Genomic DNA, 18,216 nt, shown 5'->3' on the forward strand with positions numbered 1-18,216 from the left:
CACTTTAGGAAGAATGTCACTTTGGGAGAGGGTGCAGAGCAGATTTACTAGCATGGTACCAGGGATGTGGGACTTCAGTTACGTGGACAGACTAAAGAATCTGGGATTGTTCTCCTTAGAGCAGAGAAAGTTAAGGGGAGATTTGATAGAGGTGTTCAAAATCATGAAGGGTTTTGATAGAGTAAATAAGGAAAAACTGTTTCCAGCGGAAGAAGGGTTGGTAATGAGAGCAAGTAGAATTAAGCTAATTGGCAAAAGAACCAGAGGCGACATGAGGAAGAAAAAAAATTGCACAGCGAGTTATGATGATCTGGAATGCACTGCCTGAAAGGGAGGTGGTAGCAGATTCAATACAGGAAACTTTCTGGTATCCGGCACTGACGGGACCGAGCTGGTGCCGTACCATCAAAACTGCCATAGAAACCAGCGCTAATGTTAAAACATACGGAGCTTTTGAGCTCCGTGTGAATCAACAAACCCTGTTGCTTAGCAACAGCTTCAAAACAGTCAGCCGCAGCTTAAAAGCGTCTCTGTAGCTAAGCAGCAGCTTCAGCTAGACCTTGCAGAGCCTGACTGGAAAAAAAAAGCAACGAGAAGTAAAAAAACGTATAGGAAACGGCTCCTGAATTTTGCCGGTAGATAGAGCTTTCCGGACATTTAACCTCTGGTTAAACGAAAGTTTCCTGTAGTAACTTTCAAAAGGGAATTGGTTAAATAATTGAAGGAGAAACATTTCAGGACTACAGGGAAAGAGCAAGGGTGTGGCACGAATTGGATAGCTCTTTCAAAGTTTGCCCTTTTTGACGTTCAAGTGATTTCAGCGCTCTTTAGTGGGAATCCCTAGTGCAATGCTGCTGTGATGTCAACAAGCTATCTAAGCAGCCAATCACATTGTAGAATTCTCGCAGGCAGGAAACTAGGAAATGAGAAGCTGCTTTTATCCGGACTTTTAAAAAATGTTAGAGAGCGAAACAAAGATTGGGACTCTCACATGGAGATAAGGTAGAACTTGAAATATCATGAACAAACTTTTTTTTTTAAAGTTTTTTTAATTGTGCTTTTTATCATAATGGACGAATTTGACACTCCACAAATACAAAAATGAGTTTTTCAAGGCTATAGTGTTTGTTTAGCAGTCAATATGCTGTTAAAACCCCAGTTACACCTATCCCAACAAGACTCAACGTATTTAATGGGGTATTTAACAGCGATATTACAGCGGAAAAGCCCAAGTTTTCATCAGATTCACTGATTTTGCTGATTGCCAGCTATGGGGAGAGGTGCAGGGGGTGGTGTCCACAGTGCAGCCAGTGTCGGAGCAGTGAATGACTGACCACAACTTCAGGATTTCCGCGTTTAGATGTGCATGCGCTAAATCCTGAAGTTGTGGTCCGTTTCAGAGGGATAATAATGGCAAACGTTGTTAGTTCGACGTTATTACCCACCGCAAATTCCGGGCCATTAAATATAAAAGTATCGGAAAAGGCAGTTGATCTAAATAGGCAGACAGGGCTCCAAATTTCTTAAAAGAGCAATACCCCAGATGATTTTTTTCGTCCCATTTGCATGTGGAAGTTGAACTTTCAAATAATGAGGAACATTGTGCTTAGAGCTAACTTCAAAAATTGTTCATTTGATGAATTTTTTTTTAACCATTTTTGTACACAGATTTTTAGTTTTTAGAATATATGAAACATATTATCACCATGTTCCCATGGCCTTAGAAAACAAGGATACACAATAGAGCCATCCATTATGACCATAACATCGCTATTGCACTGAGCAAATATGGCTGTCATTGAAAAACAGCACCCCAGAATATGCAGCTGTACCCACCCCAAGAGTTTGTGGAGTCCGGTGCCTCTGGATTGACTCTCAGGCCAGTCTAAAGTTCTGCCCCTCATTAAAATTAGCTTCTCTAGGTCCCAGGCAATCCCTCTCCTTAATAGTTATCACTGGAATTGCTGAAGAGAAAGGATATTGGGAATAAATGGTAGGTTTGTGTGAAGCAACAGATTTGACAGTATTGCACTACAGGTACCATCCATTTTTATAATTAAGGCAGAATATGCTGGAATACAAGGCAGGTCAGTCAGCATCCACAAGGGGAAAAGATTGGTTATAATGATTTGTGTGTACCCTTCATGCTCCAATGAAAGATATTCACCTGAAATGTCTTAACCAGTCTTTTCTCTTTATAAATGCTGACTGACCTCTGTATTTCTGGTATTTTCTAATTTCCACCATTTACAATTTTTCCTTTTCATTTTATACATTTTTATAATATTACAGTACTAGTGTGTCTCTCTCCCATGAAGTTGCACACACAGTCAAGACCAAGCGTAGTCTTCAGGTAAAATGGGTAATAATTGGACCTAGGCATACAAACATAACATAGTCCTCAATTTAAAGTCTGACATTCTGCCATTTTTATATTTCTGTCAAAGTTCATTTATAATGAAAATTACCTAGGTTAACTTGTAATGCTGTAATCACAATAACAACTGGCATAAGAAAATGTCCCAAGGTGCTTCACAGAAGCATAATCAGACAAAAGTTGACATAGCCAAAGAACAGTATATTAGGAATGGTGACTAAAAACTTTGTCAAAGAGGTAGGTCTTAAAGGAGGAGAGAGAGAGGCAGAGAGGTTTAGGGAGCAAATTCCAGAGCTTCAGGCCTAGATGGCTGAAGGCACGGCTGCCAATGGTGGAGCAGAGGGAGTGGGGGATGCGTAGGAAGCCAGAGTTGAAGGAACACAACATTCATGGATGGTTGTAGGGCTGGAGGAAGTTTCAGACATGGAAGTGGTGAGAACATGGAGGGATTTGAACACAAGGATAAGAATTTTAAAATCAATGCTAGACTGGGAGCCAATGTGTGGGGCAATGTTCTCTATGCACCCCTCTGCCAGTCCCGTGCAGCACGGGACCGGCTTTTACACATGCGTGAAACTGTGAATGGGCCGTGCAGCCCCTTAAAGGGGCCACGCACCCAAAAATAATAAGAGGGAACATTGGGGATGGGTAAGCAGGTCTTGGTGTGGGTTAGGATACGGGCAGCAGAATTTTGGAGCTCAATTTTATTCAGGGATACCGGCCAGGAGGATATTGGAATAGTTTAGTCTGGAGATGACAAAAGCATGGATGAGGATTTCAGCAGCAGCTGGGCTGAGGCAGGGGTGGAGACAGGCAATGTTATGGAGGTGGAAGTAGGTGGTCTTCGAGATGGAGAGGATATGGGGTCAGAAGCTTAGGTCAGGGTCAACTAGGACCAAGGTTGCAAACAGTCTGCTTCGTCCTGAGACAGTGGCTGGAGAGCGGAATGGAATCGATGGTGTGTGGGGACCGATGACAATGGCTTCAATCTTTCCAATGTTTAATTGGAGGAAATTACAGCTAATCCAGGACTAGATGTTGGACGAACAGACTGACAACACAGAGAGTGGACGGGTCTAGAGAGGTGGTGGAGAGGTAGAACTGGGTATTGTCAACACACAACCTGATGTCATTGTCTTTGGATGATGTCGCCAAGGGGCAGCATGTAGACGTGGAGTAGAAGGGGGCCAAGGAATAGGTCCTTGGGGTCTCCAGAGATGCAGGGTCAAGAAGTGAAGCCATTGCAGGAGATTCTTTGACTACGATTGGACAGATAAGAGTCAAACCAAACGAGGGCAGTCCCACTCAGCTACACAGCGGAGGAGAGGTGTTGGAGGAGGATGGTGTGGTTGACCCTCTCCTTGGCTACCGAGAGGTTGAGGAGGACGAGGGGGGATAGTGCACCATAGCCACCTTTGCGAGGACGGGGATCAGAGATGGATTTTTTGAGGAGGGGGTGATGATGGCAGGTTAAAAGGGAAAGGGACCATAGCCTGAGAATAGTGAACTGTTTAAAATGTCAGCTAGCATGAGGCCCAGGAAGGAAAGTTGGGTGGTCAGCAGTTTAATGGGAATAGGTTCAAGAGAGCAGGAGGTGGGTCTCATGGACAAGGCAAGCTTGGAGAGGGCACGAGGAGGGATAGGAGAGAAACGAGAGAAAAATGTGGATTCAGGGCTAGAGTGGGGGAAAGTTTGGCCTGGTGGGCAAGGGGAAGGAGCAGCTGAACAGATGGTCTCAATCTTAGTAGCAGAGAAGTTCATGAGCTGCTTGCACATTTTTAGAGGCAAGGGTGGATGGGTCAGGAGAGGGAGTTTATTGAGACAGTTGGTAGTGGAGAAAATAAGTTAGGGGTTATCTTTGAATTCCAAGATGATCCTGGAATAGTAAGCAGTTTTAGCAAAAAAGAGCACAGCCCAACAATGTATGTGGTCCAGCCAGATCTGGCGATGAATGGCTAAACCAGTTGTGCGCCAGATACATTAAAGTCTGTGCCCCTTGGACTTGAAGGAGCAAAGACGGCGGCTGTACCGGGGGAACAATCAGGGTAAGAGGGAGTAAGGGTTTTACTGGGGACAACGACATCAAAGGCAGAGTTCAGGGAGTGATTGAGCAGATTGACAGCTGCAGAAGTATCGTGGTCAATGGAGGTCCAATTGCACCCTCCCACAAGTGGGGAGGTGGAAGCGCAAAGTGTAATTACTGTATGATGACAGCTTATATAGTCAGTATCCATCGGAATTTATAATGGAGAAAAAAATTGCCAGGAAGTGCAAGCAGATGTAAGATTTTTAATATCGATACATTTTTCCAATAGGTGAGAAATATTTTAAATAGAAAGTACTGGATTTCCTTACCCTTTTAAATAGAATTCCATACCCAAATTAAGATAAGTACAAAATTGAGAATCCAGAGCTGTATTTGTACTTTTAATTAAGAAGGTGTGCTTGTCTTGTACAATTCCATTCTAAATGCAGGGATAGAATAACACACAACTTCAAGCTCCAACCAGTTTGTATTGGCATATAGAATACTATAATCTTAATCTAGTTACTACACTAATTTGTATAATCTCATGAACTAGTAAAATATTTTTTGTTAGTGCAAGTTTTTCATATTTTTAGCATGCAACCATTATTCATTTTGGGGACATTATTAGCAGCCTTGTGCCACAATATGATATATTTGTTTTTGGTGAACAATGTGGCAATGTTAGAAATACCACTCAATTTTTTATATTCATTTAAAAATATAAGATTTTACAATGAGTTATGTATGCAGTGTTTGACCTTGTCTTCCTGTGACAAAAAACTGCTTTGTGATATTAGCAAAATGGTTAATGGCCCGGATTTTGCGGTCAGTGACAAAGGAACGGCAATCGCCGTACATTACGCTTACAGCTTTACAGCTGCCCACAAACTTTTTGTGGGCTTTTGAGCGGCACCTTACGGTTACTAGAGATCCTTTTCAGCTCAGTGCCCACTACAGGGGATCTGTGGAGTGTGCGAGCAGGACAAGCGACAGTGTCACTTCAACCAATCAGATTGAAGAATTCTCACTGAGACACGCAGAGTCTAAACCAGGAAGTATTTAATTCAATGTAAAATCATGCACAGAAAGCAAAAGAAAGATGGGATTAAGAGAGAGAGATAAGAGACAAAGAAAACTCGCCACGGCTTCTTCGGCAGCACCCCCCAAACCCGCGACCTCTACCACCTAGAAGGAAAAGGGCCGATGGGAACACCATCACCTGCAAGTTCCCCTCCAAGTCGCACACCATCCTGACTTGGAAATATATCGCCATCCCTTATTCGTCACTGGGTCAAAATCCTGGAACTCCCTCCCTAACAGCACTATGGGAGTATGTTCACCACATGGGCTGCAGCGGTTCAAGAAGGTGGCTCACCACCACCTTCTCCAGGGTAATTCACTTACACCTGAATGCACAAGCCCTAACTTTTTAGAACTTAAGAAATAGGAGCAGGAGTAGGCCATTCAACCCTTTGAGCCTGCTGGTGTGTTTCGTGGGTAAGTAACTTCAAGCCCTTCATGTATTTTAATGCCGAGTCTCTCAACGAGGTACCGGTGCAATGAACCTTATGGAGGAGCAGGGCAAATCGGACAGCAACTTACAGATTTCTGCATTTAACTGCGCACGTGTGGACCTCGGAAGCTGCTGTCCGATTTACTCCATAATAATGATGAGCACTGATTAATCTCACCATTATTATTGCCACAAAATCCGGACCATTGATTTGCCAGCTAACTAGCTTCCACTTCAAAACTGGCTTCAATGATAACATTTTAAAAAGGTGAAATAGTGCTGGAAACTTGATGATTAGGGAACATACTGTGATTTAAATACAAGTTGCTTGTAGTTCAGAATTTTTTCATTAATAATGATTAATGCACATGGTGTTCATTTTTACATTGTGTATACCATATTCCAATTTTTTTAACTGCAATTCATTGGATTATAAATTACGCATAAACTTTGAAGCTGCAAAGTTAGAGTTAATGATCAATTACCTGCATTCTGGGTAATGTTTATTGGTGCTTCACTTTAGCTATCAGAATGTGATTGCATCCATTTTTGGTGGTTTTCATTCTAGGCTTCTATATTTCCCATCTACATTAATGCTGAACCAAACTAAAATATAATTGTCTCTTAGGCACAGATTCTGGTCCCCCACAGCCAAGCCGAACAGGAAATAAGTTTGAGGGACTGCCTCAACAATCAAGGTAAATATAGACCTTTTTTTGCACATAGTTGACTTTTAAACCAAATTGTGGATGAACCCTCCTTTCCAAACAAAAGGAGCAATATTCTGTTTGAAGTTGAAAATCTCCATCAGTTGTTATCTAACTGAAAAAGAATACCTTTATTACAGCTGTAGGTATATCAGAAAAGGACAGGCAGGCTAACTAACATCTGTTGGCGGTCACATTTGTTTTATGATCAATGGAGTTAAAAATTACAGGAAACTTTTTATCCAGGACCGGCGTGGTGCCGCTTTATCAAAAAGTCCGGATTACCGAGAGCTATAGTAAAAGGTACGAGAGCTCCATACACAGCAACAAATCCAGGCTTGCCTGTTGCTTAGCAACAGGTGCAGGAACCCGGCCACAAGATCCAAGCGTCCCTGTTGCTTAGCAACAGGTGCAGCAACCCCGATTGCACAGCCACATACCAAGGAACGGCCACTAATATGAAGTAAAACTTACCTGAACCTACTCCTGAATTTTGCCGGTTAACCGAGATTTCCGGTTATTTTTTTTTAGGTGCCGGTAAATCAAGAGTTTGCTGTACTGCTTTATATTTAAGTTCTGATACTCTTTGAAAGAAGAATTAAGAAGATAATTGATTGGCATAATAGAACAAATGTTTCTAATTGACTGCCAACCATCACATTCATTTGGAAGTCTACTTACCGGTTTAACATCAATGATTGATCAGGTCACATTTTGCATTAGTCTAATTCTGGGCTTTCAATTGACTGGAAAAAAAGCCCAGTTTTTCTTATTTGCTTCCACTTCAAAAATGGATCATGTGAGCCAGGAGAAAGAAGGAACATCATGTACATAGCTTGGCAAGCTAAACAGTTTTAATGGGCAAATCTTCATCTATCTATTCTATATATATAATAAAGCGGTCGATCTGTCTGTCTGTCTGTCCTCGGGTGTGCGTCTGTCCGGCTATGCGCTCGAAAGTTATACGGCGTACCTACGCGCGCGTTACCTCCGAAGAAAGCTTACGCTTCCGGGACGCTGGTAAGCGTATTTACTTTTCGGTCGGACGAAAATTGTTCGCGCCTTATGCAAAAAACCTTCAAAATTAAACTCATTATCTGCTAGCATTGATTGACTGACGTCAAGGTTCGACCAATCCTGTGCCGTCACGATTGACCAATCCTACAGTACGGTCCCCTGATGGTTGGCCAATCGGTGTGTGTGTGTGTGGGCGGGACTAATCGTTTTCATCTCGGGGATCTGGCAGCCATTGTTTCAGTACTTGCAGCTTCCAGCTAAAACTACTTTGAAAGTTAGTGGCCTAGAAATTCAGTTTGGGCCCGCCAGCTGGTTTGCGCCCAAAAGTTAGTGCTGGGCGGGGAGCCATTTGCGACCGTCAGAAATTCAGTTTTTGCGCCCCAAGTCGGAACCGGGCGCTATTCCAGGGTGTGGCCGCCCCCGCTTGGGGCGCCGAAACTGAATTTCAGCGCTGTAGGCGCCGCTGCGCCACCCGATGCAGTGCGGCAGGCTGCGGTACTGCAGACCTCCTCCTTCTCTTAAGGTGGAGGTGCCTGCAACGGGGAGATCGCCGCTGGATTGTGCCGGCAAATGAGCCCGGCACCACGGAAAAGTGCCGGGCTCGCGGAAAGCAGCCGGCAATGCCGCGGGGGGGGGTGGTGGAGGAGGCCGGGGAAGGAGGTGCGGGCAGGCGGCCGCCGAAAAAGTGGCCGGCCGCACCTCCACCTTTATGCGCCCCACTAAGGCTGCAGTAAGGCCCTGGTCTCCGGATGTAAGTAGCGGCCGCCACGGAGGAGGCGGCGGCAACTGAATATGGGATTCGGGCCGGCATCGGGGCGGAACCGGGGCACTGCGCACACTGATGACGTCATCGGTGCCGGCCAGCGCCGGCTACCGCCGCCATTACCGCAGCGCTGAATATCAGCGCGAACTCCTCTATTGGCGCAAAAGCCCTCTTTGGACGAAAACTGGGCGCAAAGCCAACCGAATTTCTAGGCCAGTATCTCTTTTAAAAATAACATAAGATTTACCAAAAATGTTTTATAAGTACTTTCACTTTCATCTTTCAAGGTATTAAGTGTGTGTGTGTGGGCGGGACTAAACGTTTTCATCTCGGGGATCTGCCAGCCATTCTTTCACTGCTTGCAGCTTAAACTACTCTCCTTATCCAGCTTTGAAAAAGTTAGTTTCTCTTTTAAAAATAACATAAGATTTACCAAAAACGTTTTATAAGTACTTTCACTTTCATCTTTCAAGGTATTAAAAGGTAGAAATGTTGCCCGCCAGCACATTCACAAAGGGACACAGACAGGGCCCTAAAGCCTGGGACTCGATTTAAACCGCCCGCCCCAAAACAGCCCTGGCAACGCCGGGCTCCCCCCAGCTAGTTTAATATAAAATTGACTTGCCAAAATGGAGATTATCTACTTCAGTGGTTGCTCCAGCATTTCATTAAATGGTGTTTGTGGTAGTTCTATTGATCCTTATGATCGATCATGTGTAGAAATTAATTGGTTTCTAATACAGTTCAATATAGTTCCAATGTGTTGGATAAGCCTTGTCTCAAAAATTCTAGCCACAGACTGCTCTTTCTTCCTCAGTATGTGGGATTGCCAGTTACTTGGACACTTGTGCTTCAAGCTGTCAAAGGAAACATCTAAACAGTGTAAATCACCTCCACAATATGAGAAACTACTCGCATAACATTGTAAACTGTAGTTCTTCTAGGTATAGTGTTTTCATAGCGTTCAACTGGATTCAAATCCACACATTTGAAAATACTCAATGAGCAGGAATTTGTTAAGCCGGATAATTAGCAAGTAATGGCCACGGTCGTGCTCTGATGTCCCTGCTTGAACTTGAAATGTGGCCCACTCTTCCTTGTCTCCCCAAAAAAAATTCAAGTGTGGCTTTTGCACACATGTGGCACAGAAAAAAAAGGCATGTTTGCAATATCTTCTGTTTGTTACAAGATACAGTTTGATAGATTTCAACACAAATATTTGAACAGAATTTTTTGAATAATATGTAAAAAGATTAAAAATTAATTTAAAGTATACTTATGGATTGCAACAATCTGTTGACCCAATCATGTATTGTATCAAAGTGCATAAGAAATATCATAACCGATAATGTAAAGTCCCCATTCGTATTTGAAAAATGTACTGGGGCAACACAGAATAGGAGTTTCAAGAGGTATGCTTTTATTTTTCTCTTGGAAGCATGGTTCACACAGAGTTACCAATATTTTAACTTATCATTGCCTTTGGTTTGCTTATACAGTACTGGAACCACAAAAACTGCCTTAGGCCCACGAGTGCTTCCAAAACTACCTCAAAAAGGTATGGTTTAAAGTGTAAACAAAATGCTGGGGATATTCAGCAGGTCAGGCAGCATGTGTGGAGAGAGAAACAAAGTTAACGTTTCAGGCCATTGACTTCGGTTCTAACGAAAAGTCATCGACCTGAAAGATTAACTTTTGTTTCTCTCTCCACAAATGCTGCCTGACCTGCTGAGTATTTCCAGCATTTTCTGCTTTTATTTCAGATTTCCAGCATCTGCAGTATTTTGCTTTTGTATCAAGGTTAAAAGTAAGTTAGTTGAATTTAGCATCCAAATGTTTAATCCTATAAATTAGCACTATATTGTAACATTTTTCATAATTGCCTCTTACATTGGAGCCTTTTTTCAATAATGTGCATTATTTGGTATTCTTTCTGTCTGTGAGATAGCTATGAAATGCTTATGGAATCTAGTTAACTAAAAGTTTTGCATCTGGTGTGTGTTCAATGAGTGTAAAGCTTGCCAAATGGCTCAAATTTCACATTCATGAAAGCACATAAATACTCTCAAAGACAAAGACATCATTATCTCAAAAAAATTCCCATTCAAAACAAAAACGAACCAATCACATCCCTGCAAAATTCTAAATCCTTTGAGCACCAGCCTGGTTCCCCACCCACCCATATTATGGCACTGAAAATAAAATTTACTTTTTAAAAAAAAAACAAATCCATAGACTTACATATACCATCTTCTAAAATTTCCAGCAAATGTTGCTTGCATAAGCCTTCTCTAGGGGGCCTTGGCATTGCTTTCTGGCTGGTTCCTTGGGCCAGATATCTATAAAGTGTCCAGGACTACAATTCCGAGGGACTACCTTGTGGCTCACCAAACACTACAGCACATGCACAGGATCTTCGTAGATCCCCATGCTGCCTAGAGCCCTATGTCTTAGCCTCACTACTTCCTTCCAGCCCCGTCGCAACCAAAATGCTGCAGATACTCACAAGTGCAGTCAGCTGTCCTCTGCACCACCTAGCCCAGCCTCTCTTTCCTCCCCTGGGGTCTGTCATACTTTGCCCTGTCCCCTCTAATATCTGGCAGATCCCAGACCCCTGCACTCTAAGTGATGGCATCCCCGTCTCCCTCACTATTGTTGCCCAATTCTCTGCTAGGTCACAAAATTGAGCATCTCTTAGCAGAGCATCCCATCTCAAGAACAGTGAAAATCTGTAAGAGAATGAAGTTTGCTTTCTGTCAGGTGATATGGAGTAACATTACTGGTAGCTTTAGAAAGGTCCACGTCTATCAGTTGAAGGAGAACTAGAAAAACCAAGGGAAATATATATGTGTTAAATACAAGTTTTATATTTTGATTAGAACTGATTTACATTTCAAAGTAATAGTTTAATATTGTTTGCCTCTTATTAAATTTCATATGTTTGTGGAATGATTTCCATAAGCTCTATATTTGATACTCTTTGCTAAAGGGTGGAGGATTTTTTTAAGTGATGCTTAGTTTTGTAACTACAGTGAACACCTTAACAAAAGAACACTAATCTTTGTACCCATCTTTACTGCTAGTGTCCCTGAGAAAGATCGATAGTATCCATCATAGTTCAGTGGATAAATCCAGTCCAGAGACCTTTCAGAAGTTGCTGCATCCTGGAGACGTGCCCCAGAAGCCATATTCAGGAGATTTGCCCCAGAAGCCGCATCCAGGAGACGTACCCCAGAAGCCGCATCCGGGAGACTTGCCCCAGAAACTGCATCCAGGAGACGTGCCCCAGAAGCCGCATCCGGGAGACTTGCCCCAGAAACCGCATCCGGGAGACTTGCCCCAGAAACCGCATCCGGGAGACTTGCCCCAGAAACCGCATCCGGGAGACTTGCCCCAGAAACCGCATCCGGGAGACTTGCCCCAGAAACCGCATCCGGGAGACTTGCCCCAGAAGCCGCATCCTGGAGACTTGCCCCAGAAGCCGCATCCTGGAGACTTGCCCCAGAAGCCGCATCCTGGAGACTTGCCCCAGAGACCGCATCCTGGAGACTTGCCCCAAAAACCCAAAGATCTCCCACCGAAGCCACAGCCAGGAGAAATGCCTCAAAAACCCCAGGTAGGAGAAGTCATCCAAAAGCCCCAGCCTGGGGAGGTCTCTCAAAAGCCACAGGCTCAAGAGATTCCTCCAAAACCACAGACAGGAGACACACCACAGAGACAACCATCCGAGGATGCAAATGGTACATCTCCCAGTCTACCTGAGACCCCTGTGCCCCTACCTAGGAAGATAAATACAGTGAGTGTATTTTTTTTTCATGTTGAATTTAATTTGTAGTGATGCATTTAGGAAGTGAAACAGGTAAAGGTAACTAAATGGGGCAAGCAAACGTTAATTATTTATGGCTTATTATGAAGAAAATACATAGTTCTTCCTTATACAAGAACTTCACAGCATGCAGCCTTCTTAATTAGAGACTTTGCTCCACTCTGCTGTATATAAAGCCTCACTTTTTCTCCTGCCACTGTCAGCAGTCCACTATTGTCTCCCAACAACAGAAAAAAAATTAAAAATAACAACAGGAAACACTGGAAAAACTCAGCAGGCCAGGCAGCATCCGTGGAGAGAGAAACAGAGTTAACGTTTCAGGTCGAAGACCTTTCGTCAGAACTGGAAAAAAGCAGGAAATGGAAAAAAAGTTTAGGGAAAAGGGGAAGGGGATGAAAGAACAAAAGGGAAGGTCAGTGATAGGCTAGAAAGCAGGAGAGATTAAGAAACATTGAGAGACATAAAGAGATATTCAAGGCAAGGGGAGGTGGTAATGGGACAGGTTAAGGAATAAAGGACGGCTCTAGATGAAGTGTGAATTGCGCTGGCAGAATGAAGGACAGCTCCCTCCGCGACACCCTAGTCCACTCCTCTACCACCCCCAGCACCCCTTCTCCTTCGCCCGGCACCTTCCCGTGCAAGCGCAGGAGATGCAACACATGCCGTTATACCTCCCCCCTTCCCACTGTCCAGGGCCCCAAACACCCCGTTCAGGTGAAACAGTGATTTACTTGTACTTCTCGCAATCTAGTATACTGTATTCGCTGCTCACGATGTGGTCTCCTCTACATTGGGGAGACCAAACGCAGATTGGGTGACCGCTTTGCGGAACACCTCCGTTCAGTCCATAAGGGGGACCCCGAGCTCCTGGTGGCCTGTCACTTTAATGCACCACTCCATTCCCACTCAGACCTCACCGTCCTCGGCCTCTTGCATTGTTCCACGGAAGCTCAGCGTAAACTCGAGGAATAGCACCTCATCTTTCGATTGGGCACTCTACAGCCCTCTGGACTCAACATAGAGTTCAACAATTTCAGATCATAACCTCGGCCCCTATCACATATATATATTTTCTTTTTTGTTTATCCACACTTTTTGTTTGGCCTTTTTTTCTTCTCCCCCACATGGCGGCTGTCCTTCATTCTGCCAGCGCAATTCACACTTCATCTAGAGCCATCCTTTGTTCCTTAACCTGTCCCATTACCACCTCCTCTTGCTTTGAATATCTCTATGGCTCTCAATGTTTCTTAATCTCTCCTGCTTTCTATCCTATCACTGACCTTCCCTTTTGTTCTTTCATCCCCTCCCCCTTTTCCCAGACCCTAAACTTGCTTTCCATTTCCTGCTTTTTCCCAGTTCTGACGACGAAAGGTCTTCGACCTGAAACGTTAACTCCGTTTCTCTCTCCACGAATGCTGCCTGGCCTGCTGAGTTTTTCCAGCGTTTTCTGTTGTTATTTCGGATTTCCAGCATCCGCAGTATTTTGCTAATGTAGAAAAAAAAATTAAGCTTCTTCAGCTTGACAAAATGTTCAAGTCCACTAAATGTTTGGGTAATTTAGTTTCACTAAGCCTTTGCCGGTTTTGATTTATCAGTTCCTGTGTCTCAGTATCAGCCCACCAAAAACTATTTTGATCGGTTCCAGTTGAAGACAAGTTGGTCTGTGTCAATTCTCAGTGTTATAATCTATAACCAATGTGAGTCCTTCTCAATGATAGACATACAAAATACATATCCCATTTCTAAATGTCAAAACTGGTCCAGACACAAAGGTCCTGCAGACAGATTTTAGGGAGCTAGGAAAGAGATTAAAAAGCAGGACTTCAAAGGTAGTAATCTCCGGATTACTCCCGATGCCACGCACGAGTGAGTATAGAATTAGGAGGATAGAGCAGATGAATGCGTGGCTGGAGAGATGGTGCAGGAGGGAGGGGCTTCAGATTCCTGGAGCATTGGGACCGGTTCTGGGGGAGGTAGGACCTGTACAGGTCGGACAGGTTGCACCTCAATAGGACCGGAACCAATATCCTCACGAGGGGGTTTACTAGTGCTGTTGAGGAGGATTTAGGCTAATTTGGCAGGGGGATGGGCACCAGGATGTAACATTAAAAAGGGGAAATAAAGTGCTCAAAGGATTGAGAGAGGCAGAGAGCACGAAAGTAAGAAATGGTAAGGTATTCGGTGGGGTCAAACTAAGAGAATACAGGATGGTCTAAGATGGGTTTACAGTGTATGTATGTGAACGCACGAAGCGCAGTAAAACAAGGTAAGTGAAGTGCAGGCACAAATAGCCACATGGGAATATGATGTTCTGGCAATAACTGAGACCTGGCTCAAAAAAGGGCAGGATTGAGTATTAAATATTCCTGGTTATAAGATGTTCAGGAAAGATGGGGAAGGAAAGATAGGAGGTGGTGTGGCAGTATTGGTTAAGGAGAATGTTACAGTGCTGGAGAGGGAGGATGTCCTGGAGGGGTCAAGGACAGAATCTATATGGTTAAGAGTTAAGAAATAATAGAGGTGCCATTACACTACTAGGTGTACTCTACAGACCACCAAATAGTGGGAAAGATATGGAGGCGCAGATTTGCAGATAAATTACAGAGAGGTGCAAGAACTATAGAGTAGTAATAATGGGGGACTTCAACTATCCTACTATAGACTGGAATCATAATAGTGTTAAGGGCAGAGAAGGGGAAGAATGTCTGAAGTGTGTTCAGGAGAACTTTCTTGATCAGTATGTTTCCGGCCCAACAAGGGAGGAGGCATTGCTGGATCTGGTTCTGGGGAATGAGGTAGGTCAAGTGGAGCAAGTGTCAGTAGGTCAACATTTAGGGAACAGTGATCATAATATCATAAGGTTTAGATTAGCTATGGAAAAGGCCAGGGAGCAATCTAGAGTAAAAATGTTTAACTGGGGGAAAGCCAATTTCAGTGGGATGAGAACAGATCTGGCCTGGGTAAACTAGAATCAAAGATTGGCAAGCAAATCTGTAATGGAACAATGGGCTGCCTTTAAAGAGGAAATAGTTCAGGTACAGTTGAGGTACATTCCCACTCTGGGGAAAGGCAGGGCAACTAAAGTCAAGGCTCCCTGGATGACGAAACAGATAGAGAATATGAAGAAGTAGAAAAAGAGCGTATATGACAGATGTCCAGTTGCAAATACATCTGAGAATGAGGCTATATATAGAAAGGTCAGAGGGGAAGTGAAAAAGAAAATAAGAGGGACGAAGAGAGGGTATGAGAATACAATGGCAGCCGACATGAAAGGTAACCCAAAAGTCTTCTGTAGGCATATACAGGAAACTTTGTGCTATCCGGCACCGACAGGACCGAGCTACTGCCGTTTTTTGAAAAGCTCCGGATGCCTGAGCGGGTTATCTACCCAGGCTATTTTTAACAAAGAAAAATTTAAAATTCAAGAAATGTGCAATATACAGTAATTGGGTACTGTACTCACCTACAGAATGTTGTGTTAAATGGATGGTGAAAGATGCTTGATTAAGTACAGTACTGCCAGTTGATGGTAATCCATAACTCTTTATTAACTTAACAGTAAAACAAAACTTATAAACGACTTAACAGTACTGTAAAACAAAACTTATAAACGACTGTGCAGTGCACCAAAACTTACAACGACTACAGTACAGTATAAAGTACTGTACGGTGGTTGACTGTATACTTATTCCAAGACAACTATTTCATCAGGAATATCCATGCCAGCTGGGTCATCAGGATCATGCACTTCAACAGATTCTTCAGGCACTTCCACTGCTCCAACTCTTTTGGAAGGTTTCTTAAACATGTCCCGGATGTCTGCTTGCTTCGTGGACGCGTGCCTTTTTTGTAGAAAGTTGGAATGCAGAACATGGAGTTGCATAAGTTCTTGGGCAGAATAGCAAGAATGGCTTTCAGCAAATATAAGTAATCCTTCAAAATATTCTGCAGCTTTAGCCCAAGAAACCTTTCTCACTTCATAAATCTCATCCTCGTCAGTTTCCATCACACTTTCCTTTTTTTTCTTTGGATTCAAAACATTATCCATTACTTCATCATCACTTAGCGAATGCACAACAGCAACTTCTCTATCTGCATCAACCCACTGCTGAACATCACATTCATTGAGGTAGCGCAGAGGGTTTGCTGGGCCTACATTTTTCAGCATGCCAGCCATTTCCATTACTGCAGTCTTCCGCGGACGAACATTGAACCCATGAAATTCCTCCTCTGCAGAAGAACCTTCAGCAAACATTACAGAAGGCAACAATTTGCACCAGGCTTGTCTCAAAGTGTGACCTTTCACCAATTTCCAGGAACATGCAACATTAAAGATGGCATCTTTAAGATTGTATGCCTTCTGAAATGCTTGTATACCTGTACTGTCATCTTGGTTTATCAGTCTACGTAGGAAGTCTTTCTTGTAATGACACTTCAGATTTTGGATAATGCCCTGGTCCATGGGTTGTATGAGAGAAGTTACATTTGGTGGCAAATAAATGGTGAAAATATTTCCCGAAACCAACTTTGATTCATGCGGATGGGCTCTACAATTATCAAGCAATAAAATGCATTTGCTATCTTCAGGTTTCCCTACTCTATGGAAATGTCCCCTCACAGATGGAACAAATGTATGATGGAACCAATTTGAAAAGATTTCCTTATCCATCCAAGCATTTGTTTGAGCTTTGTACTCAGCAGGTAAGTGCTTCACATTCTTAAATGCACGGGGATTTTTATACTTCCCAATGACGAGAAGTTTAACCCGGTGTGATCCTGCAGCGTTCGCACATGTTAGCACAGTTACACGATCCTTATTTTTCTTGTAACCTGCAGCATTAGCCTCACTTGCCCCAGCAAGTGTTGATTCTGGCAAACACCTCCAAAATAAGCCAGTTTCATCGGCATTATATATCTGTGCTGGCAACAAATTATGTTGCTTCACAATCCGATTGAAATATTCGCAGTATTCTTCTGCGGCGTCGTGATCAGCTGATTTCTTCTCCCCAGAAACATCGAGTCGTCGTATCCCATGCCGTGTCTTGAAGCACGATAGCCATCCATCAGAGAAAGCACACTTCTCAGTGAGCTCCATCTTTGCATAGAAATCCTTCCCTTTCTCGATTAGCATGGGTCCGGAAATCGGAACACCCTCTGAACGCTTCAGACAAAACCACTCATAAAGCACGGTATCCAGCTCTTCAAGCTTAGGCTTATGAAGCGTGTGCCGTTTCTCTACACTGTTAGGTGTCTCCGAGCTTGCATAAAACTTGAGCAGCTTATCCTTCTGCGCTTTGATGTCGTACATTGTTGACGAACCGATTTTGAATTCATTCATAATTGCGCACGCTTCACTCCCAATTCCAGTTGTTTACATATATCGATTTTCTGCTTTAAAGTTAACACCACTCTCTTCCTTTTGGTTGGATGATCTTTTGGGATTTCCATAATTCAACCCAATGAGTTGTAACAACGTTGGAGAAACACAGTACTGGAACCCTGAAAAATGACTGATCAGAAGAGGCTATCCGGCAGCATGGGAGAGTGAGACTCCACATGCAGGGTTTCTGAGGTGTTCCGACTTCCGATAGCACCAAGAGGCCGAGTAGTGGCAGTTTGGAGAACTACCCCCACTGACAAACTCGGCAACTGTTGGAGACTCGGACTCGTAACCGGTTACTGAGGTGCGGTTTTCGGAGTGCGGTTTTGCCGGTAGCTCGAGAATGCCGGATTCCTGACCTCCGGATAGCACAAAGTTTCCTGTAAGTAGTAAAAGGGTAGTAAGAGGAGGGGTGGGGCCGATTAGGGACCAAAAAGGAGACCTATGCATGGAGGCAGAGGGTATGGCTGAGGTACTAAATGAGTACTTTGCATCTGTCTTCACCAAGGAAGAGGATGCTGCCATAGACATAGTGAAGGAGGAGATAGTGGAGACACTTGATAAGATAAAAATTGATAGAGGTATTAGAAAGGCTGGCTGTACT

The 18,216-nt window shown here is 43.6% G+C and overlaps 1 protein-coding gene across 1 annotated transcript in view; it reads left to right on the forward strand.

The window, feature by feature from the left end:
- LOC147115197 (arf-GAP with SH3 domain, ANK repeat and PH domain-containing protein 1-like) overlaps positions 1 to 18,216 on the forward strand; it is a 439,694-nt gene that overhangs the window by 396,822 nt on the left and 24,656 nt on the right. Inside the window, exons 26-28 of the mRNA XM_085993991.1 lie at positions 6,548 to 6,617; positions 9,906 to 9,964; positions 11,490 to 12,237. Of these exons, the coding sequence (XP_085850117.1) occupies positions 6,548 to 6,617; positions 9,906 to 9,964; positions 11,490 to 12,237 (877 nt within the window). The remainder of the gene's footprint in view (positions 1 to 6,547; positions 6,618 to 9,905; positions 9,965 to 11,489; positions 12,238 to 18,216) is intronic.

Source organism: Somniosus microcephalus, chromosome 7 (genome assembly GCF_052327205.1).
Source record: "Somniosus microcephalus isolate GS21.2 chromosome 7, FLI_Smic_1.0, whole genome shotgun sequence".
In the NCBI taxonomy this organism is placed as follows: Eukaryota; Metazoa; Chordata; class Chondrichthyes; order Squaliformes; family Somniosidae; genus Somniosus; species Somniosus microcephalus.